The sequence below is a fragment of the Mustela putorius genome, unplaced genomic scaffold (genome assembly GCF_011764305.1).
Source record: "Mustela putorius furo isolate JIRA1106 unplaced genomic scaffold, ASM1176430v1.1 tig00000224_pilon_pilon_pilon, whole genome shotgun sequence".
NCBI classification, from domain to species: Eukaryota; Metazoa; Chordata; class Mammalia; order Carnivora; family Mustelidae; genus Mustela; species Mustela putorius.
The window spans coordinates 25,414,216-25,439,102 of NW_025421321.1; the positions used below are offsets into that span (position 1 = coordinate 25,414,216).

General features: G+C 39.7%; 1 protein-coding gene across 4 annotated transcripts in view; it reads right to left on the reverse strand.

Moving 5' to 3' along the window:
* EFEMP1 (EGF containing fibulin extracellular matrix protein 1) overlaps positions 1 to 11,488 on the reverse strand; it is a 61,311-nt gene extending 49,823 nt beyond the window's left edge. The window contains exons 1-5 of one of the 4 annotated variants that reach the window (XM_045077859.1): positions 11,232 to 11,487; positions 10,457 to 10,504; positions 9,855 to 9,942; positions 5,578 to 5,626; positions 5,000 to 5,413 (exon numbers count right to left, since the gene is read on the reverse strand). In XM_045077859.1, coding sequence (XP_044933794.1) covers positions 5,000 to 5,413; positions 5,578 to 5,626; positions 9,855 to 9,935 — 544 coding nt within the window. In that variant the 5' untranslated portion in view covers positions 9,936 to 9,942; positions 10,457 to 10,504; positions 11,232 to 11,487. Of the gene's footprint in view, positions 1 to 4,999; positions 5,414 to 5,577; positions 5,627 to 9,854; positions 9,943 to 10,456; positions 10,505 to 11,183; positions 11,203 to 11,231 lie in introns of those variants that run through there. The other 3 variants (XM_004780297.3, XM_004780295.3, XM_013049869.1) reach the window with 3 other exon arrangements.
* Positions 11,489 to 24,887: the final 13,399 nt, after the last annotated feature.

Here is a 24,887-nt window from a genome sequence, read left to right on the forward strand (position 1 = left end):
TTTTGCAAAATACCTATTTTCTAAGATCAGAGTTCTTCACTGGGTTGTATAATTATACGTAACAAAAATTGGGCTTCCTCACAAAACTAACCAAAACAAAGAGAAACCCTAATGACATTCGTTGAGGATCCAAAAAAGAAAAAAAAAACCCAAAAGATAAGTGTTTGAAAGCTCTTTTGTTATGACAATGCCAGGTATGTTAAGCCACTTGATTACACTATAATTTATAAGTCCTCTTTTGTATATGAGATCATATAAGTTTCAAATGAAAGAAGTCAAAGAAAGACGTCCCTAGCATCTGAGAATCTGTACATGTTAGTTCAAGTTTCTCTTTTTAAAAGTACATGTATAGATAATAACTTTTCCTTTTCAAAATAGTATTTTAGTTATCCTTATGTTTATAAAGAAATGTACAAAAGATAATAGGTGATCCCCAACAATGCAGAGCTTTTTAAACCCTGAGCATAATTTTTTTTTGTTGTTCCTTTAAGCTTTACAAAAAGGCAATTTTTTCTCTTTGGCTTTTTAGTTGCTCTTGAATCACAGACAACAGTGATAAAAATGAAATCATTTAAAATACAGCTAAATTTTTTTTTCAGTTTGACAAAATTTTATAGTTGAAGCATGATAATTAATTTGGCTGTGTGGTACATTTTTTTCCCCCAGAAGAAATGTGGAAAGATGAGCTACCTATTGTATGACATGTATCTCAGTATGTAGGTGCTAATATCTAGGTATTTGGCACATGCTTATTGACAAACCAGCAAATGGGATCTGGACAACAGCAAGGGAAGTCCCCATCCAGGCACTTAAAAATCAGGGAAGTTTGGTTTTTGAAAATTCAAAACAAATTAAAAAAAAAAACCAATTTCACTGGACAAGCAGTGCCATCACCTGAAAAAAAAAAATGGCTTTAACGTTGAGAAGTTCTCACTCTTGGCTGTGAGGTGCAAGAGATTCAGTTATTGGGGTGCACTAGGGTGATCAACCACCCCATTTGTTGAGGACAGAGGCATTTCCCAGAATGCGGGGGTTTCAGTTTTCGAACCAGGACAGTCTTGGTTCAACAGAGACAGTTGGAAACCCTGGGTTGTGTTTTCACATCTGTCAGTTATACTTTATATAATACAAGCCAGGTACTGTACTTGGCTTGAGTCCATAATCAGCTTCATTAGGCATTTGTATCAAGTTGATTTTTTGATGTTGCAGTTTCTTTGGCAAGTTAGTAATGATACCTGGGAATCCTGACCCATTTTAGTAATGGCTTAACTATCAGCTATACAAAATACTTTATGTTTAATTTTTTGAAAGTTGAATTAAGTAAACAAATTCCTTTAAACTGAGCAATCAATACTTTCTCCTACTTGCCAGTTCCCAAATGATATTTTTCTACGAGAATGAGGCTTTTAGAAAGTTATATATGCTTTTAAAAATCCTTTCTTAACATGAACTAGTGATTTTGAAATCCATTGCCTTTAAGGAAGATACACAGAGAGTAGACAATAAAGTTGTAGAAAGATTAAGTGACCCATCAATGGGTTATAATCTATTCCCCATTCATTCATCTCCCTTTTGGAGCAGATGAGTATCTGTTGACTTTTATGTAGATGATAGCTCATGGAGAAACAGTTTCTAAAAATTTATTTATATATGACTCCAGGTATGTGACAATACAATGGTATTCATGTAGTTTTTGTGATGTAGTTTGTGATGATATCCATGACAGTTTTTATAGCTGTCAAGGATGGTGCCTGTCATTTGAAATTCTCAGTGCAAATTTCTCCCCCAGTATCACCCATGGTTGGCAAAAATTGTCTGAAAAAAATTCCTCAGTGTGAACTGATATTTGGAGGTAATATTGCTTTTTAAACCTCCTGCTTTTGCACAACACTGAAAAATTCTGGACAAATACATGAAAAAGGAGTAAAAAAAAATCATGTTTTCATTAATTGTTAAAACACAGAGGGCTGGTTAAAAACATATTTATAAAATAGGGGCACCTGGGTGGCTCAGTCATTTAAGCATCTGACTTTTGATTTCAGCTCGGGTTGTGATCTCAGGGTTGTGAGATCAAGCCCTGAGTGGGGCTCCATGCTCAGGGGGAGCCTGCTTGATTCTCTCTCTGCCCTCCCCTCTGCGCACTTTCTTTATGTCTTTCTCCAAAAATAAAGAAATAAAATTTTTAACAATATATTTGTGAAATAGAATACACTTAAAATATCTACAGGTAGTTAAATTATTAGGCGTCATCTGTAACTGGTACTAGTGTGTTCAAAGGTACAATTGACTTTAACACCAAAGCACAGTACAGATTTCAGCCATTATATAAAAAAATCCCCTCAGCTTTAGGTTATGTAATGATAAACTGTACCTGTTGAAAAATATATGTGGAAAAAAGAAATAATTTTAATACAAATGTGACTCATCTGCAGGCATTCATTTATTCCGATCCAGCAACCATGGTAAATGTGTTTGGATTACTGGGCATAGTATGAAACATTTAAAAGGGAGTGGAGAACTTTATTAAAACAGAAGGCTCTTCAAACTCTACAATGATGTCAGAAATATAGGTCCTTGGAGCACATTATTGTTTTAAGCGGAGGTCCCCGCACTTTCACATTGGTTATAAAACATTATTTTGTGCTGCTGGCCTGGAATGAGAATGTCATACATCTGCAGGCAATTAGAAGAAGCTGGACTGCATGTTTGATTAGCTCAATAATAAACGGGCACAAGTGTGACTCCACTTATGTTAGTCAGATTCCCTAGACAGATTATCCTGTTGTTATCATATGAAATAAACCCCTTTTATCAACAATTAAGTAAATCCACATTTATGGGCACTTTGCAAAATTGTGAGGTGGGAAGAAATCCAACTTAAGCCTTAAGTCATCCAAAAAACTTTTAACCCTGCTTTCAATGATACAGACCCCAATCCCAAGTCTTAAAGAAATTGGTTGAATTATATAGAACAGTTGGGTTAGAGATACCCTGTGTGCAAACAATCAGTAAGTATGTTTTTAGCATCTATCATAAGCCAGGCATTTAATAGTTTTAGCTTATAACTAAAGAAAAAAATTCTCACAGAATTAAGAATTACAAATGTTTTAATCTGTGAAAAGTAATTTTGTAAGGTCTAAGTCTTTTAAAAAAAATTAAATAGATTTCATTTTTATTATTCACATTTTATTATGCAGTTTCTACTGTAACCAAGTGAATCTTGTAAGTCTTGAATATACTCTATCCTAGAACTTCTTCATTCAGTTCTAGGCATTGTTCTTAAATTCAACCATATTTGCCAATGAAAGGTATAAGCCACTTTGGGAAATGACCCATTCATTTTTCTGTTTATTTTTTTCTCCTAAGTACCATTAAAATATATAACTGGAGCATGAAAAATAATTCAGTATAGAAAAGCCCATACTTAAAAAAAACTTCAGTATCACTTTCCAGTTTCAGGAAAAACATCACCAAACCTTCCAATTCAACTAGATATTTAAATAACACAATTAAAAGTTGCTGTCTTAAATAAACTCAAGATACTTTTTATCAATATTCACTCAAACACATATACATAAAGTAACCTCATGAGGCTATCTCCTTGACATAATCCTTAAATTAAATATCGGAATATCAAGCAGATGCTGAAGCATTCATCATCATTATTGGAATTCTGACTCATGGCAGTAACACAAAACAGATGCTAATATGATGCACCCTCTGAAAAGTGACACCATCACGGCATGGGTTAGCTCTTGATGTGGGGTACTTAAAAATTTGAACACAAAATATAAAATATTAAAAGTCAGGGTATGATAGGGGTCCTTCATTTATAAGCCATTTCAAATCTATCTCATACAGTATATAAAACTCCACACCAGCGCATAAAGGGCAGCATCTCAGGGAAACAGAAGATGCTTCTTTTCCTCACTCGGAACAGGTAGAAGGTTAAAAACTCCTGGGCCCTTTCTGTTGGCCAGTATGTACCATGCACCTGTGGTATAAAATGGGGTCTACTCTGTCAGCCCCAGGGCTGTGCAAAAGGAGTCTGGGGCTCCTATGGCCCTTGTCAGTAACGAGCTCCACACCAGGCAGATCTGAAAGGGTTGGCTAAGTAGGAAAAGGAAAACAAAATCTAATAGCACAGTCGAGTTAACTAATATCCTACACATCTTCAAAGCCCAAGATTCTTATCATTTTGTTAGCATGAGTCTACAGCTGTTTCTAGAATACACAGTGATGTGTACTCTTTGAGAAAATAAACAGAAAAACCCAAGCAGATGGTGCCATGGTGCAAGTGATATAAGAGAAATGGACTCAGATGAGAACTGAAAACGATAGAAATGTGGAGTGGGGAAGACTCCTCAAAGGTAACGAGAAACAAAAGTCCCATTTCTTTATTCCTCAGTGAGAAAAATAAATTAGTGGCAAGTTCAATGAAAAGAAAACTTGAGAACCCAAAGGAGGACATTTATGGAGTAGCTTGACGCACAATTTCAAAGTCCAAATGAATAACCTGACTGTTCCTTCTGACAGCTGTTGACTCTGGCTCCGCCTGCCTGAGTTTGAAGGCTAGTTCTACTCTCACCACCCGTGTGACCCCTGATTCCCAAACTTGGCTGCAGGCTTGGAACCACGTGCGAAGCTTTAAAAAATAGGGAGGCCCAGAACCCATCCCCAGAGACTGTTATTTAATGGGGCTGGGGTGTGGCTTGGATATGGAGGTTTTAAAAGCTCCCAAGTGACTATAGATGGTTGTTATGGTTGAGAACCACTGATGAACCCCCCCTCTCCGAGCCACGGCTTCCTCATTTGTAAAATGAAATCGATACAGGCAGCAACCACCTTTTAGGATTTTTGCCATGATTAAATGATAATTCAGGCAAAGCACTCGGCACCATGGCGTGTGGGAAGTTCTCAGTAAACTGGCGCTGTTAATCCTCACCACGAGGTGCACTTGGACAAAAACGTTCTCATTAGCATAATAAGTCATGCTTACCTTGGCACACGTTATGCTCACTCTGCTCGTAGCCTGTTGCACACTGGATCCGGTGAGAAGGGTTGGAGGGGATGCGCTGAGGGTCAGCTGGGTTTCGCCGGATGACAAAGTTATTTCGGCCAGTCTGCACTTCGGGGCCTGCAACTGCAGCAGCGCTGGCCACGAAGCCGCCCCCGGGCATCACTCCACTGGCTGCCATGCCCGTGGCTGTCACGCCCCCAGCGCCTGTCCCTGACGAGGCGGCTGCATTGGCCGCTGCACCCACGCCTTCCGCAGCGGGTGTTTCTTGCTGAGGTTGCTCATTATTGACAATAATCTGGGCTGTTTTAGGAAGGCAGAGGTATCCTCCGTAGTGGTTGACACATTTCATTCCACCTTTGCAAGCGTCTGGGACAATGTCACATTCATCAATATCTGTGGTCAGCAATAAAATAAATCAGGAATCTTCTCAGAGGGAACACAGAACATGTAAATATACGCTCACGCCTTTTTTGTAGAGTACAAAGAGGACAGGAAGAGTGACATGAGATGGAGACAGAAATCTATGTTCAGACGGGAAGTCTTTGAAGTTGGCTCACCTTTGCACTGCTGTCTTACAGGATCCCACTCATATCCATCTGTGCATTGCTGTGAAGAAAACATCAAAGATGGGGCCAGGAGACAGTTAATGGGTGTATCCACTTCCTAAGAAGTCACTCTAAAAGCTTCATTCCTATGACAACAATCCTTGCTCTAGAGTCCCAGCTAGATCATGAGGTGGATAGTTTAACATTCCCTAGATTTTCTCCCTCCCTCCCTTCCTTCTCTCCCTCCTTCTTTCCTTCCTTCCCACCTTCCTTCCTTCTTTCTTTCCTTCTCTCTCTCTTTCTCTCTCTCTCTCTCTTTTTCTTTTGACAAATCTGTGCATTGCATCGCTTCCGGGCTCCCTTCTCAATCACCAGCTGCCTCAACTCGTGTGTTGTATTGGGTACAGTTGCCCATCACCATCTCAGAATTCTTTTCTGTTTCAATACTGATCTTCCCTAATCTCCTTGAATGCCTGTTTTTTTTTTTTTTTTTTTTTTTTTTTTTTTTTTTTTTTTTTTTTTTTTTTGCTTTATTTGCCCTTCTTCCACATTAAAAACTTTGCCAAAAAGAAAAAAAAATCAACCAAGTTCCTTTATTTAGCCCTTGACTCTTCCCCTCCTCTCTCAGTTCTCTTAGCGCATTCTAGCACCTGCCTTTCCTTACCTGTTCAGCTGAGTCTCAAGCCTCCCACTCACACCATGGCCCACCTCCTAGCTTCAATCCCTACGAGTCCTCTCTAGTTCACTCACTAAACAAACCATCTACTGAGTACCTTCTCCTATGGGGCACCGTTCTAGTCCCTGGGCATGCAAAGATCATGAAGACCTTGTCCTTGTCCTCAAGTGGCTCACAGACAGAAGAGCAGACAGACAGGTAGACAAGTTGGAGCAAGATGTCAGGTGCTGCGACCCATACATATATGTGGAAAGAGTGATGAACTCTGTCCAGGGCTGTGTGTGGGGCATGACAGAGTGGAAGAGAAGACTTTATGGGGAAGTCACAAATGAATTGGGTCTTACAGGATCTTTCCAGGGAAATGTGGGAATTCTAGGAGGAGGGACCATGAGAAAAAAGATGCAACACTGTTAAAGACAGAAAGAACTGCAAGTAGTCTGAGTGGGGGCATGCAGTTAGAGGGACAAGAAGGAACCAATTCCTACCTTGAATGTCAGCGAAACTCAAGTTTTATGATCAAGCTTAAGTCACCCAGGGTGCTTATTAAGATGCAGACCCAAAGGATCAGATTCTGCAGGTCTGGGTAGGAGACTTGGAATTTGAATTCCTAACAAGCATCCCAGGTGATTTTGACACAGGTTGCCTATAGGCTACTTCTTGAGAAACACTACTATAAGTGATAAGAGGCCTCTGAATAATTTTATTTACTTATTTTCCCTGAAGCATTTTTAAGCTCAAGAAAATATTTGAACAGATGCAGATTTGAGGAAGATGCTTCAGGAAAGATAGAGCAAAAGTAGAGCGAACAAACCAATACTTGAATTCTTTTAATAGAGCTGAGAGTTGCTTATGCACACAACAGATGCTCGGCAAGTAAATAGCTGAATGGAGACAGCTCAGTTTAAATGTTTTAGTGGGATCTGAAACTTCACAGGGTGAAAACTATACTCACTTTATCTCTGAAGCTAATTCTTTCTAGTTTCTCCAACCTGCCCAGAGCGCCACCACCCTTCTTAGGACCTTGGATTATAACTGTAACACGCACACTGACTTTTCCATTTATTTTCCTTTAAACTCTGCTGACTTCGTGTCCATGTCTGTATCTACCATGTTGGTGTGTAAGCCTTCTTGCCTCGTGAATAGGCAAGGCTGTCTGGCTGTCCTCCATATCTCTGTGTGCTGCACACAGCCTCCAAAACAATCTTCCTTGCTCTCTTGATTGTATTACTCCTATATTTAAGACCTCATACTGACTTGCAGACCTCTCACCTCCCACTTCTGCCATCTCTGGGCTCCCTCAGCACCCAGCACCAGCCCACCTAAACTTGTCATCTCCTCAACTTGTCTTGGGTTGTTTTTACCCCTAGACTTTGATCATGTCACTTTCTCTGATTCCGATGCCTCTTCAGCCATTCTAGATTAATCTGACGTCATTACTTCTTTCAAGATTCCGCACAGAACTTGACCTCTTCCAATATGCCAGTGCTCACACTAATTACTTCCTTGCTTTTTCTATCTCTTTAGCATTTATATAATTGATACAATTATAATACGTGTACTTGCTTAGGAACTTTGTAGTTCAACAGTATTTTCCCAGCGTAAATTCCATGAGGTAAAGGTCTAGATTTTCTTAGTAAACAAGTTCTTTTGCTGGTGTAAGAACTGCTTATGTGCATGGTAGCTACTTGGCAAGTAAATGGTTGAATGAACCCTAACTTTAAAATGGAAAGGGGATATGATGCTGTCTTGTGAATATGAGCTCAATTTTCCAAAAAGTACCTTTCAAGTCAGGCACAATGACAGTACACTGAATAATCTATTTGCTAACTAGAGAGGGCATGCAGATTGTGATAGGTGTTTAGTTCCAGTATATTTAATATGGATCTGCTATTAAACAAGCCTAGACTGACTAGACCACTTGCTGGCTGTGTAGCCTTCAGCAAGTTAGATACTCTCTCTGATCTTCAGTTCTGCTATTGGTAAAAGGAAGATGATACCACTTCCCTCAACCTTTGTTATGGAAATGAAAGGAGATAGTATACCCACAACAGGGTACTCACAGAGCAGTTATATTTTATTCTTTAACCATAAATTATTAGGCATACACAGTTCAAGAGACAATAGACCTAATTTTAGAACAAAAAGGATGTCATATCTGGAAAATCTGCTATAATAATAATGAACCCTAGTTAGTGGTCTAAAACTCTGGTGTTTAATCCACAGGGACCTTTCTCTGCTAAAGATAATTGTGATTTAATTGATGAACCAAAGAGAAGGGGGTATAAGATAAGCAACTGTAAAAGCAATAAAATATTTTATTGGATGAGTATAAAAATGGGTAGTTAATTTAACTTTAGCTCCTTAAGAAAGTAGTAAGTTTAGCCTGAATAACAAAACATTCTCATTTGAAGATAAACAGCACATGTATTCATTTCTCATGCTTTATTTATCTTCAGCAGAGGAAGCAACTACATTTATCATTAAGTTAACAAAATATTTATGTGAAATCCTACTTGATTTATAGTTGATCTGAACAACAACAAAGAACATTTTCCAGAAGAATACTAACATTTCGGGGATAATAGGATACCAAAAAGTGAGATAATGTTTATTATCAGTAATTGACATTAGCTCACTTTTAGGAGTTCTTTTTTCAAAAATTTTTCACATTCTTTTGAGTAGGATTACTTCATTTTAAATTGGGAGCAAGTAGAAAAATATGTTTTTCATATTGTGATCCAGGACAAATGTCACTTGCCTCATGACACTGGTTAAAGACTAGAAGACACAAAACAAAAACAAACAAACAAAAAAAGAAAAGAGAAAACAGAGGTGTAAACAAACTCACTGGAAATGAGGTTAAGTACTGCCCTCTGTTCTCACTACATCCATTCCTGATAGTCAGATGATATTTTCGATATTTTATCAAACATTGGTAATATCTATGCAATCAACTAATTAATCAAATATTACTTGGAAATAATCAGATGTAATTAATTAGAAAATGCAAATTTGCAAAACCAAATTTCACACAATGCATTTTAAGACCACTTTAGCCAATACGCATCCTGGTAGCACATAAATTCTACCTGAAGGGCATTTATATGAATTATCAGTTATACTATAAATGGATATATATAGTCTTTATAAATTCAATAAGGGCCATTTACATGAGAACATAAGTCATATATACAAATGAGGTATGTGCTTTTGTGATGTTTGTTTTTATTTGACTTGTCTTACTCTGCAAGTTTTGGTTTTATCTACATGTATATAGGAATCCAGGCTTTCCAATTCCTTACCCTCATTAATTTATTGGATGTGTTAGAAACATGTAGCTTACTTTGGTTTTTGTTTTAAAAGGGTCTCCTTTTTCAGTCTTGCCAGAAATCATTACATTTTGGTCCCTATCTCAATAGGTGATCTAAATGAAATTTTGGAGGGACCACGGGTGATTTAAACAAATCTTAAATGTGAACCACACTAAAGCGTTGTTTAATTTATTACCCTCCACAGCCTGCAGACCACATACACTGGCAGGGGTGGATAAAGTCACCCTTGTGTCACCGAATCCCGCTGAACCGCACTTATCTCAAATTCCATCACCCCTTACCGTGTACGTGATGGTTTCTTCAGTGTCCTGTGACTTGACCAGCGCCAGAGTCAGCATAGTTAGGAAAAGGGCTTTCAACATCGTGAATCTCAAAGAAAGCACAGGACAAACTGATGCTTAGTATCTGCTGCAGGGGAAATAACAAAACTTTAGCTGTGCAGTAATAAGCAAGGAAGGGCAGGAGGGAGAGGCTGAGGTTCCATCATACCCGATTTCCAATCTCCTGTCTCATTCCCCTCCCCCACCTCAACCTTCCCTGGGCCAAAGGAGGCACCAAAGACTGTAAAAACGGCTGCAGAGTTACATTTCACTTTACTCCATCCAGCTGCGCTGAACATATACAAAGGATATTCAGCGAGGAGTTTCTACTGTTCCTTCACAACAGGCTCCAGAAAGGGTGTGGAAGGGAAGAATAGAGGGTAATTAATTTCAAAGGAGATGGTGCATTTATTGTGTGTGTGTGTGTGTGAGAGAGAGAGAGAGAAAGAGAGAGAGACAGACAGACAGACACACGGGGGGGGGGGAGAGAAAGAGAGAGAGAGAGGAGGTGGGGCAGCAAATCTCATATTTCTTGAATATTCAGGTTTTGCCTATATGCTCACCTCCAACTAGTGAAGTTCCTTGCACAGCTTAGCAGAAATACCTGTGAACTAATACAAATTACCTTGACCTCAAACTTTTTTTTAAAGCAAAACACCAAAACAAAACTCAAGAGCTATCTCCTCCCCTAGTAGAATACCTGCCCTTCAGAGTTCCTTCTATTCCCCGAACAAACCCTCAAAGTGGCATTTCCGTGCCATTCTCTTCGCGCAGTTTCGTGTGAAAGCCCCAGGTCGTGCGGAGGAGCTGCCCCAAGCGTCCGATTCTCGGTGCCTTATCAGTCCCTTGGTACCCGGCACGCTACCTTCAGGATCCGGCTGCCTAGAGCCAGAACCCGCGGACCACACCGCAGCCGCGTACAGTTTCCAGGCGGCCGACCTGGCGCCCCGGGGGAGGTGAGGTTCCCTCTCCTAAGTTAACAGGCTGCAGCCCCGGGAGCTGCTCTGCGCTCCCGCTTTTCACCAGCTCCTGTGGAATCCAGGTGCGGCTTAAATCTCGTACATTAGCCCCCTGAAACTTTCAAAACTTCGTTTATGGGCACAGCCCAGTCGGCTGATTGCGGGCGCGCACACACTTGCCCATCCAAACAGATGTCACCCCAGTACTCGCACATGCTGACAGATCGCATTCCGAGACCGCACACCTCCACCTCCCTCTCTGCCTGAGAGATCTTGCACAGTCCGGGGGCAGTTCTCGGGTACCCGGCACCCTTGAGGTTACCCCACTTACTTCCCTGCGCGCGGCCCGGCGGGCACTGAGGGCGCCAGGGGCTCCTACCTGCGCGGCCGCGCTGCTCTCCGAGCCTGGGCAGCAAGGGGAGAGCGGCAGGGGAGGGCAGCCCGGTGGGTCTGAACTGGCGAGTTCTGGCAGCGGCTGCGGCGGCAGGAGGAGGAGGAGGAGTAAGGGAGGGAAAGGGGGAGGGCGAAGGGGGGCGGAGGAGAGAGCCGAGGGAGGCGCAAGGGCTGAGCCGGGCGCCGCAGGCTGGGCGGGAGAGCGCTCTGAGCAGCCGGGTCTGCGCCCCCTCCTCCGAGTGCCCTCTCCGCCTTGGCGCCTGCCCTCCTCTGCCAGCCGTACACCCCAGTTCCCAGACACGCCTGAACCCCAGGCCAAAGATGGCATGCTTGGCATGTGAGGTCTTGGGTTTGAATCAGCCTTGGTGATGCTCCAGCCTTCCCGACAATATCTCATGCCCCGTAGAGGAAAAACATCTCTCCCAGAGAGCTGCTCAGGGTCCTGAGAAACTGGTTAAACATTTTTTTTTTTTTTTCCGATAAGTGAATCCTAGGACAGTTAATTAACCCCATTCATTGGACTGGTTGTTGTTGCCCTTTCTTTCAGATTATTTGTTTATTTGTTTGTTTGTTTGTTTGTTAGTTTGTTTTCTTTTTGCGTGGGGGAGGGTCTGCTTTCTCAAATGTAGAAATAAGAGAATCCGTTCATTCAACAAGTATTGATGACCTACTATGTGACAGGGTTGGCAATGGGCCACGTGTAGCTCATGCTAACAAAATTGTGAGGTCAGGTTTGGTTTTGGTCTCACAAACCTCCCCTGTGTATGGGCCCTTTTCTTTACCTAAGCTTCTCTTCTCTCCACTGGTTCACTTGCAAGAGTCCCCAGTTCTGGTCATTCAAAGTTGGACATTTCATCTTCACCTTTCATACTAATGGTGGAATTTAGGGAATCCGGAGAGCAAAAAAAAAATTTTTTTTTTTTTCTGGCTTCTTCAAATCATACCACACAGATTGCTGTTATCTCTGAAGGCTCCAACTCTATGGTCAGATTAATAGTTTGCTTCCAAGGCAGTCATGTCTTCTAAGAAGCAAACAGCCAAATACAACTTCATGAATGAGACAATGTGCCAACTGAAGGTACTAAGGACTTTGACCCCCAGCAGGAGACAGAGGGTGGAGAGAGAGGGTCAGCTTCTTCCCCTTTTCTGCTGGCCACCGCAGAGAATATGGTAGGCAGAGGCTGTTGGGTGGAGGCCTCTCTCCTTATCTCTGGGGTATGCAGTGGGTTGTCTAGACCTTGCCAGATTGGTTGCAAGCCACACAATATTGAGCAAGATCAAAGGAGCTTAATGACCCTGAACCTTACATAAGTATGTGGGATTTTGCTAATGGTATTGAAGATTTTTACTACCAAAATTCAAGTAAGTTTGTTTTCCCAGTCATTAATGGCCTCCAAACTTAAAAAAAAAAAAAAAAAAAAAAAGAGGAACTTCACCTTTGTATAGTAAGAAGATCTGTCCACACATTTTCTTCTGTTCTTTTTTTTTTTTTTCCTATCCTTGGCCCTCTCCCCAGAAAAAGTGGATTGAAACTCCCAAATTTCTATCTCCAGCCTGGAGCTCTTCTTACCTGAATATCCAGCTGCTGACATTGTTATCTTCCTCTGTACACCTGATGGGCATTTCAAACTTAGCAGGTCTGCTGAGTCTCACCCTCTCTCCCAGCCTACTCTATCTAGCTGCTTCACCATCTTGATTAATAGGAATTTCATCTTTCAATTTGTTCAGCTCCAAGATCATGAGTCACCCTTGATTTCTTTTTTTCCCCCACACGCCTTACATTCATTCAATCCTTCAGAAAATTCTCTTGGCTCCACCTTCAAAATATATCCAGAATCAGACCATTCTTCATCACTTCTTTTGTTAACACCCTAATCTGAGCAACCAGTGTGTTCCACCTGGATCATGATGATAGCCTCCTGCAGTTTTTTTCTCAGCAGAAATTCATAAAGATGGATCCTAGAGTAGGTACTCTTTCATGTCTTGCTTCCCTCACTTAGCATGCATCCATGTTGTTGGGTGCATTGGAAGTTCATTCCTTTTTATTGCTGAGTAGTATTCCAATGTGTGGATAGACCCTGACTTGTTTATCTCTTTACTTGCTGATAAATATTTGGACTGTTTCTGAATAAAGCTGTCATGTATGTTCATGGAGAAATTTTTGTTTGAATATATGTTTTTCTTTTAGGTAAATACTTGGGAGAGGAGCTGCTGGGTTATATGGGAAGAATATGTTTAACTTTGAAATGAAATGCCAAACTGTTTCCCAAAGTGACTGTACCATTTTACATTCCTACCAGCAACATGCGAGATCCCATTTGCTCCACATCCTTGCCAAAACCCGATATTGTCAGTCATTTATAGTGTTGGCTGTTATAGTGTGTTATTTAAGTGGCATCTTATTGGTGATCTCATTTCTAATGATGTTGAGCATTTTTTATTTCTTTTTTATTTATTTCCTAATGTCCATCAATATATATTCTTTTGTGAAGATCTCATTAAAATCGTTTTTTTAAGCAGAGGGAGAGTAGGGAGCAGGGGGAAAGGGAGAGAGAGAGAATCTCAAGCAGGTTCCATGCCCAATGTGGAGCCTGACATGCGGCTCAATCTCACGACCCTGAGATCATGACCTGAGCCAAAATCAAGAATCAGATACTTACCTGAATGAGCCACTCAGGTACCCCATCCTTCCTATTTCTAATGATAGGGTATCTCTTTACTAGTTGAAAAATAGTGAAATTGGCAATGGCTTTCTTGGGCTACTGATTCAGGGGTGAAATATCGTCCCACTCCAAATTAATCAGAACTAAAAGGAAGTACTTCTTTTCGGTAGTTAGGGGAAGGCCTTCCAAGCGCACAGTGGAGGGGAACAATGGAGCCCTTTGCCTCAGCTGCCACTGGCAACCTTGTTACCACCTGGAGGTAAGCCAGCCTGATCATGAAGGTGGTACATGCTGTGGGTGGCCAACATGTGGACAGAACCTACATCCTGGATAGACTGTTCATAGGGTGGACTGGTCCTAGGGCCCATGATACTTTTAGGGGTTCTCCACAATATCTTATTTTCTTATAAAGTCAGAGGAAAAAAATAAATGTCATCTAGCCTGATTAAATGTCTTAATAACATTGCAGTCACGAAATACAATTTTTTTTCTTTATTTTCCTTTTTCTTACTTATTTGCTTGCTTGTTTGTTTGTTTTAGTGGAGGAAGGGGTTCATGAAGGCAAAAGTACCCAGGGACCATGAAAGTTATAATGTGACCCTGATTGTTGCACTTCCAAATCAGGCAAATGTGGACTCTGTTCTACCTCTGCACTCCAGTTTTGTGAGGTAATATATTTTCTTATGATTCAAGCCAGTCTGAGTCAGGTGTTCAGTTACTTGCGGCAGAAAATGTACTCACCGCTAGCATGAGGAAGTCTATTCTGGAAGCTCTGGCCCTTGTGATGTGCTATGTTTGCATCCCACACTCCAGAGTGGCAGGCTCTGAGTGTTTCTTGGGAGAAGCTGTTCAGAGAGATTCCCAGCCTTTCTGTCCTTGGGCAAGCTGAGTGTTCCAGCCACTTCTGCTTGGATCAGCTTCTGAGCTCCTCCCCATCACCCCCTAGCATTGGGATGTGTGTGTGTGTGTGCGTGTGTGTGTGTGTGTGTGAGATTTTTAAAGATTTAAGACTTGAACTCTCCCTTTAATTCAAGAAGCCAACTCTGCCTTCTCTTCCATTTGAAAAGTAACCAGTGACTAACTTTTATAAGGGGACCCTCTGCTTCCTAGTTTACGAACTAGTACACTGTATATATTACAAAGAAAATTTTTTATTATATTTTCTTTAATATTTCCCTTTTTTAAAAAATCCCCTGAAAATAATTAGAAGTCTCAAGGACCCACAGGCTCTTTAATTAATTGAGTAATAGAGTCTACAAATCCTGTGGTTAAAACTTGATTAAGAATGTTCACTGATGTGTGGACAATTGGAGAGTGAAATATGTAAAAAACAAAACAAAAAACCCAAAATGAATTAAACAAAAAGGCAGTGAATATGAAACAATTCCATAGGGATTAATGGCAAGGTGATCAATTCACCCCAGTTTGCCCAGGACCTTTCATTTTTGCACTAGCAGTTCTGTGTCTTGGGAAAGTGCCCAGTTCTAGACAAATTTAAATGTTTGTGTAGTGGAAAGAAAACAGGACAAGTAGCCAGGAGTTCTTGCCTGGACTTTGCTATGCTCTAGCTGGGTAACCATGGCAGTCACTCAACTTCTTTGAATCAGTTCTGCACAAATGTTGACCAGGGTAACAACATTTATCACTGTTGTTATTATATTATACTTAGCTATATTTATCACCTTGTTTTTGTTTGTTCCTCATTTATTACCTCTTCTTCTGGTAATTATATCCTGATTTTCCTTTGGAAACCAACCCTTACAGTGATAGGCCATGACCATCCCTGCCTACAGAATGCCACTAAGTATACATTAAGGGAAAACTCATAGACCCTAAAAATAAGGGGAAGTGGCCCAATGCTGGTACAAGAATGTCAAGAGCAGACTTGGTTCTCAGGCCTAGTGATGTGGCAGAATTTTTGTCTTCTTAAGTTGTTTCCATGTGCTGATAAGAATGAGGATACAGAGAACACAGGGCCCATAATTCCACGCTCCCTGTCTGGAAGGAGCCCATTGGACATGGGCTGTCAAGGCTTCTAGGCTTTAGGCCTGCCTCTCTGAGCTACAAGGCAGGCAGAGAGCTGGGGCATACCCCCTGAGCCCTTATTTCATTTTATCCTTTGCCGGCTGATTCTTTCTATCCCTGAAAACACACACCATGGTTTGCTCCAGAGCTCTTCCAATCCCTATGATTTGCATGGAGATTATTTTTCCTGTGACTCTGTGGGTATATGTGACCCAGGCTCTGCCAGTCCTAACATCAAATCTCTTATATCCACTGGGATTCGGTCAGAAAAGCAAACCCACCCTAAAACAACCCCCATTGAAGGGTCAGTGTGGCACAAGATCAGGATTTTAGAGTCTGGGTTCAAATCCTGACTGCCACTCACTGGTTGTGTGAACCTGGGAAAGTTACCTAACCTGTCTGGGCCTCAGCTTCCTCTTATGGAAAATGGGGATGATGATGATTCCTATCTTGTAGAATTTTTATGAGTATTAAGTAAGAGAATGCACATGAAGTCCTTGGTATAGTTCCTTGCACAGAGTTGTTGCCGCTATCGTTATTATTAATACCAGAGATCTATCACTCATGGGTTTGTGCTGTGAACTGAGTCAACCAGATTCACTGTACAATAAGATAAAAGAAGTTACTAAGGTTAACAATTGTCTTCCTATTTTTGTTTGTAACTATTTGTAGTTTATGGGATATTTAGAAGAAGCAGGGTCTGATAGTTTTACAAAACTGCAGTTTTATGACTGAGTCAGGGAAATGTGTGGCTCCATACTGCGCATCACTACTGTCCTGAGGTGACAGTATTTTTGGAATAAGTGGCTCTGAGATACCGGATATTCTGAATTTTGAACGGCTTATAAAATTATACTTCCTTACTGCTAATAAGCAGTAATAGCTTACACTTACATATTACTTACGCTGTGTCAGAAACTATAGTAAGCAGTTCGTATGTGTCAAGTCAGCAGCACTATTATTATGCCTGTTTTGCTAAAAAGGAAATTAAGGCACAGAACAGTTCAGGAACTTGCCCTGGTCATACAGCTAGTGAGCAGCAGAACAGGGGTTCAAAAGCAGGAGGTGTTGTGCCCAAGCCCCTGCTCTACATGCTGCTTTGTGTCTCTTCCTCCCCACCATCAACTGAACTTTGGGTTGCAGGGACAGAGCAGAGACATGGGTTGTGTCTTCAATGTAACGCAAGCGCACAGATCCAAGCTGGGTTGAGCAGACTGCAGTTGGAGAATGCAATAAATTCGCTCTGCTGAATTGCTAGAGCTCAAGGGAATCAGATTTTGAGGATTTGAAGATCTGTTTGGGGGTGGAGGGAACCACAATTTCGGAAGAGATTCACAGACTTTGGTGAACCTGCATCGCACTTTAAGTCTCTGTATGCTTTAGAATGTGTCCCTGAATCGAAGATGTCCTATCAAGTGTGGCTCAGTTCTAAGAGTGACTGACTAGAGCACAGGCTAACAGTACCCAGCAAGAACCCACAGTGAGTATGCCTGACATTCTAGAGACCAAGACATGAATCGTAGAATTAGCCTACAATTTCTGGTCGTGTAGCCAAACCAGACAATATTTGGGTCCAGTTGATTTGTAAAAGTATATTCCCTTATGAAGCTGTTGAAGGAGAAGCCAACACTGGAGCCAGAATTGGCTGTATAAGTCTTTGCCTTTCATAGAAAGAGTTCATTTGTTAAGTACTAGTATTCTTAGTGACATGACAAAAATTGATCTCTGCCTAATGATGTCCTTGTAACATACTCTTTCAAGAGTAATGTTGATTAAATTATTTATTTTCTTGGGATGCTTTCATATTGATGTTTAAAAATTCAATATTTTTGAATAGCTAGATTTACTGTTACTATTTGTGAAAATATTCTCATGGTGAATACACATATGGATTTCTGATATGCTTGCCATTTTGAAACAAGTCCTTGGAAAAGATAGCTTCTAATACTCTTTTTAGTGCTAAGATTCTTTGATTCTATCTTGTCTTTTGGAGTCTGGACCAGGCCAAGAGAAATTTAAGTGGGCTTTCAACAGACACATAGTCTTTCCTAATACACCCACTCGACATACACACATATACAAACTGTTATAAACTTGTCACAGAAGATAATGTGTATTTATTAAATTGATTGCTATAATACCCCAAACATTAAGCCATGTAACTTGTGGCTTGTGCTTTAGAAGAGAACTCATTGAAATACCTGGAAGTGGGATTGCAGCTCTAGTCTCAGAGAATATTGGCAAATTTACATCTATGTGACATTAATTTGCCTCAAGTATGTCATCGGTGAGTTCTTTATTTTAGTGAGTGCAGATGTATTCTCCTTCAGAATGTATTTGGTGAAATGCTCTTCCTGAATGCCAAACTGACATGAGAAAACTTTCAGTCATCTGGAGCTTGTAAATTGTTCTGAAATTTTTGAAATTTTATTGAAGGCTTGATTTCATCATAGAGCAGAGAATACCTTGGATGAATAAAAAGCAAATCAATCAGAAATGATTGGAACCAGTAATTAAAATTTCCTTGGAGAGATAAAGTGTATGATGTAAATCCACCGCCTTGCAAAAAAGATTGCTTTCTAACAAGTTATCAGATCTTACAGAGCAACTTCAGATGCCGACACAGATGTGAAACTTTATTTTGTTTTCGGCTATGAGCTTTTCCCTCTCCTTTCAAACTTGAGTTTTCCGGAAACTTCATTTGGCTAATCAGGGCTGATGGGGTTTCAAGATGATTGCATTATGGAGAATGAAATTAGAAAAAATACCTCCTGAAAGTTAGTAATTTGATTTCAATATGTAACTTAAAAAAATGGATCATTACTCTCCCACTTTTCTCAGTTTGGAATCTTTACATAGTATTTTGTTGACTTTTAGAATTTCTATGTTCTACTTTCCAACTTCATTTTACCTTATGTGAATTATTTTTCCCTCACTCTGGATTTTTACTAAAATAGAAAGTCCTCTTTATCTGTCCTTTTGTGAATACTTAATCTTGTATCGATACTGAACACAGATAACAAAATGGGTTTTGACATCTTGAAAATACTTAAATTAACTTTTTAGGAAGCAATGGTTCAAACAAAACTGAAATGTTTTCATTGAAATCTAGAATTTAAAGAAATGTGTAATAATATCAGTAATACATATTTATGATTTTTTCCTATTAATATGTCATATCCTATACAAATGGAACTGTTGAGACCAAAGCCTAAAATGGAATAGACAGTATTGTTTTCTCTCTGCTCTTTGAGGAATTTTAAGGCATAAATTATTCTGATTAAATATCTTTAACTTCTTTCTCAGTGTAGAATGTGGAAAGGCCAAAAAAAACCAAACCCTTTCTACTTGGAATTTATAGTATGCTGCTAATGCAAAAAAATATAAGGAATAACATATCTGACTGTTATTGTTGATTAAATAGGGCAAATGTGGAAACTCTATTCAAGGTAAGAGGTTGAAAGTTTACATATCCGCAAGGGAGATATCACAGGGATATTGTTTAGACATAAATGTTGGTTGTTGTTTTTTTTTTTTTTTTAAACTCTGTTCAAGCACATGCTGCAACTGTAGTTGATTTTTAAAAGGACCAAGAGTTATAAAACACTTAAGTTTGTTCAACTCGGTTGGAAGAATGGCAGGATGAGAAAGTCCAATCTGATTTAAGATTGATGTATTCATTTTATGGTGAAAAGGAAATAGAAGGAAAATGGGGTCTTTGCAACCATCTGTGCCAACTCCCTCATGAAACTTGGAGCTTAGATAACTTGTCCAAGCTAACCCTAGTTAGTGGCAGAGCCAAGGACTAGAACCAGGTGTCTTGACTCCTTGTCTTGGGAGTGTTCCACCTCCCTGCCTTATCTATCTTCAGCCTCCTTTGTCTGTTTGACATAATCTTCGTTGTCATCATCCATCTGTACAACACAAATTGAACATTTGACAGAGGTATGTTTCTAGGCATGGGGAACTATTGGGTGGAGCTGACGCATTCATGTACAGAATGAAATGAGGGTTATCTCTCTTTTTCACCAGGCTGTGATCTTGAAGGCAGGGATTGTGTTTGTTTACCTCTCGCAGCCCACATTCCACATATATGCTCCATGAAACTTTATGCAGAATGCACTCAGCCTCAGGAAATTTCTCCACCTGTCCCTATGCAATGAATCCTCTTGTCTGTTTTGATTTCTGTCCCATTGTCTCCTACTAGGAGCCTCCTCTCTAGTACCCACTTTGGACTGACAATTCTCTTGGTCAGCCTGACTTTGATTTTGGTCTCTCTCTTGGAGATTACCTTTTATGTTATTTATGCTTAACACTATGCTCCTTAGGCAAGTGACCCAAATATCTCTCCCTGTTGCACATTCCCAGGACACTGCCCCAGCCCACCCTAGTGCCCAGGCCTCACTTGTCTGAGAGCTGACACTGACAGTCTTATCTTTGAATTGCTGAGAAAATGAGGATAGCCTGGCACTGGTAGATCCTCAGTAGAGATTTGTCGAATGAACAGTAAAGACACTTCATAGCGTCATCTTTGTCTCTATCTTCTTCATCTTTTTATTGAACATTTAGTTTGGAGAGATGATGTTAAGCACCCTGTGTGATATAAAATGGTTCATTGTTCATTTGATCCTACTCAGATACATAAATAAAACATACTCTTAGTCTTGAACCTCCAGATAGTTGGCTTTAGATACTTGGAAAATTCTATAAATAACTGGTTATTTTTCTCCCTTTCTGTGTATTGTAAAGTCTTAGTTTGGATATAACTTTGTGCTATATTAAGGGATTATTTTCTCTTCTCTAATCAGTGATGATTGTACCATAAACACCTGCTGGGTTTTTATCACTTAGTCTTCTTTCAAACACTTTCAGAAATTCTGGGTTGGAGCTAACTAATACCTAGCAGTTTAAAAATAATGTTTGGGGGTACCTGGGTGGCTCATTTGGTTAAGCGCCGACTCTTGATTTTGGTTCAAGTCATGATCTCAGGGTCATGACATTGAGCCCCACATCAGGCTCTGCACTGGCTTCGGAGCCTGCTTGAGATTGTCTTTCCATCTCCCTTTGCCTCTCCCCAGCCCCCTTTACCTCTCTCCCAGCCCCTGAGAATGCCCCAAACTCTCTCTCTGAAAACAAGGAGGAAAAAAATAAATAAAAATGTGTGAATCAGTTATATTTAGAAAAAACAAATGTATTTTTCTTCAACAGAAGTATATTAAAGGAGATAGCAGAGTGTTTAAAAAATGACAATCTTGATTAGAATCTTCTTTTTCAGTGACTTCTAACATTTCAACATGAATTTATTATGTTTCTAAACATTCTGTAGTTTCCTTCTTCCTAGTGACTTTCAAATAATAGTATTTTTGTGTTTTGAAAGTAATATATGCACAATGTGGACATTTTACAAAATATAGGATAATATAAAGATGTAAATTAAAGTTATCCATAATGAAATTACTTAAATGTTATCTAAAGAGAACCAGTTAACATTTTGTTGTATTTCTTTCCAGATTTGTGTATATGTGTGTGTGTGTGTGTGAATACATATATATACACATTATATATGTGTGTAAATACACATATATATACATACACACACATATATACATAGACATATAAAAGTATATATGTATATATACTTATTCAGTCTTCTCTGATTTCTCTCTCCTCCCATATATATTCTAAATACATATGCAAATATAGATAATGGTGTTATTTTGGAGCATATACATTATACTCCTTTACCAAATGTTGTATATTGTTTTTTCTTTATAACATTTTGCTTTATTTTGTTTGGTTTGTTTTTTATTTATTTATTTGACAGAGAGAGAGAGAGAGCACAAGTTGGAGAGTGGCAGGCAGAGAGAGAGGGAAAAGCAGACTCTTCGCTGAGCAGGGAGCCAGACGTGAGGCTCAATCCCAGGACCCTAGGATCACGGACTGAGCCGAAGGCAGATGTTTAACCAACTGAACCACCCAGGTGCCCCTCAACATTTTGTTTTAAGCGTTTCTTCATATTTTTAATGTTTTGCAAAGCTTATCTTTTATTTTCTCTGTGAGCAATCTCTAGACTTAGGTTCTGGTCACTACTGAATTGGATTACCATAATTTCCTGGATAATAATTATGCTCCACTTTCATGGGTTGAAAATCTGGCTTTCATGGGAAAATCATCCCTTCATTTTATGACACTCACAGATTGGCTTAAATACTTGTCTACACTATAACAGCACCATATATATTTCCCTTTTCATTACACTGATCTATAGTTTATGATTGCTGTGGGCATATCCATCTGTGTATGTATTTCCCTTATGAGACCAAAAGCTTCTTGGTGGGGTCAGGTCATTTTAATTTTGATATTCTCAGCACTCAGCAGTGTGGCTTTAGTTGGTGCTCCATATGTGTTTATTAAAGCAAAATGAAGAAAAGGAGGCCCAGAAACATTACATGGTCCCAGTGAGCAGGATTATTCTAGATTCTAGGCCTCTTTCCTAGAGGACAGGGTTGATCTTAGTTTCTTTGTTACTGAAGTTACTGCTGACCACAGCAGGCCTACATTGAGAATAATAATTTACTTTCTGGCTTTGGTAGCTGTTTTTTTTTTTTTACTACAGGATTTTCAGTCCCAAAGTCTTTCCTCCTGGGTAGGTCAGATCTGGAGGTGGAGGTCCCACAAGGGCTCATGAATGTGTCCTTCTCACTTCTGCTGATAGCTGCCGAGTCTGCAAAATGGTGCAACTCTCCTGGGAATGCAGTCTAAGGCCTTCTTTTGGGCACTGAAGCTCCCATGGTTGGGTTGGAGGCCTCAAAGTTTCCAAAGTGAGCTGTTTTCTGGAGCCTCCAATGCTCTGACACTGCCCTGGACCCCTGCAGAGGTAAGGAAGATGTCTCTTACTTTCTCCTGAGCTACATTTTATCACATGGGCACCAAAGTGGCATTGCATTGGACATCGGTATTTACCCAGTCAACAGCAGGTAACAGTATCTTGAGTCTATTCTCTCATCGGCCCCTTTCTTGGGAATCGGTGTGTGAGGCCTTGGCCAATGAGACAAGTCTGGATGACAATATAATACTCAAGACACGCTGCTACCCTCTTTTCTTCCTCTCAGCAACTGTGTCTTTGGTATTGAATCAAACTGAGGAGGCTCCTCAGACTCCTAGTGCAAACCATCTTCCAGCAGGCCTGTGTTACCAGTTCACCAGACAAACTTATATGTCTGGATTTCAATGGAGAACATGGTAGATGTATCTCTATATCAAATTAAACTTTGGTCTGCAAGGGTCTGCAAGGGTCTGCAAGGGTCTGCAAGGGTGGTCCGTAGCTCAATAAAAGATAATGAAGATGAAAAAGAGTTTGAACTTCCAGCACAGACCGAAGAACTTTTGAACACTTGCTAATTCTAGATTTCCTTTTTGATTTTCCTCGAAAAGTTTTGCTATTCTTGCTACATGCTGGTTTTTACTGGTATGCCTAATTATTATTACCTTTCTTCTCTTCTCCATAGCATCTGCTGTGTTCTTTCTTCCCAAACATCTTTTAGCCCTTCATTTATTTTTCTCCTAGCTGCTGAGGAAAGCCAGATTTCTTAAACCAACATCATTGCATTGACATGAAAGAGATAACAACTGAGACACAGAAAGTAAGGGTACCCTTGTCCCTTTCATCCTTACTCCTTTTTCTATAAATAGATTTGAAACTGGAGTTGGGCAAGGTAGGAATTAGTTTAAATAAAATAAAACATATCAGAGTCTAAATTTTAGCCTGAGGATCCTTTTTCAGGATCTTCTTTTTTTCCATATTCTCATATTTATCAAAATCCTGCAACATTAAACAAGCACTAGATCTTTAATTCTTTGACCTCCTAGGCCGTTTTGGTTCTTTTGTGACTGTACTTCAGAGCTAGAGGTTTAATCCTATTCTATTCTATAGAAGAAGAAATTTACCTGTAAAGAGACATACACACACAGTGAATAGCAGAGCCAGGTCTGGGATTCTGTTTTCTTGATTCTTATCCTATATAATATCCATCCTTTCATTCATTCTTTAGGACTTTTTGAATACCTGCTATGTTCCAGGCCCTGGGTTGGATATCAAGGATACAAAGAAGAAAGCTCAGTCTGGAGCCCATCCTAATTTGGGAGACGAGACAGATAATGTGTAATCCTTTCCAGAGGGGTCAAAGGTATTTTTGGAGACACATAATATACATTTGTAAGGTGGTTATCCGGGTCTGAGAAATAGTTTATAATAACAGAGTAAACTTACAAATGCATAATTTGGGGGTAAGAGTTAAGAGATTCAGATTTTTTTTTTTCTTCAGTGATAAGCTACTCTCAAACATACATTACAACTATCTAAGCTCTCTAGGGGCAAGGGCTGTTTCTGTCTGACCACTTCCATGTCTCTGCTTGCCATGTAATAGGTTCTTAACAAAAATGTGTTGAATGAATTATTGAATGGTTAGTTTTTCCTTGGAAAAACTATTTGAAGGCTCTCACAGAACACCATGAGGGTATTATCAAGAATATGGCTTCTTTTCTTCCATCTTCTGCTAAAGATGATTGGCTTCAACAAATATTTATTGTCTTCCTTTTGCAACTCTTTTTTGCTACTATTTTTTTAATATTGAAAAGCCCAAGAAACTTCTTGTTTAAGAGACCTCAGAAAGAGTTCATTTGAGTATGTTCTAGTCTTAGAAAGAGTTAATTTGAGTATGTTCTAGTCTTCCCAACTAGATTTCTTTAGATGCAGATTTGTAAAGTGAGAGTTTATGTCTTTTTCTTTGATTTCTACTTTGGACAACAGTGAGATTTTAAAGCACATAGGATGTTTAAGACATACCCAAATTCAAAACTCCTTTCCAAATGAAAGTGAATGTGTACTTCCGTTATTTGCAAATGGTAATACATTAAGTTTGACTAGCTTCCAGTCTACGGAAATAATGTTTATG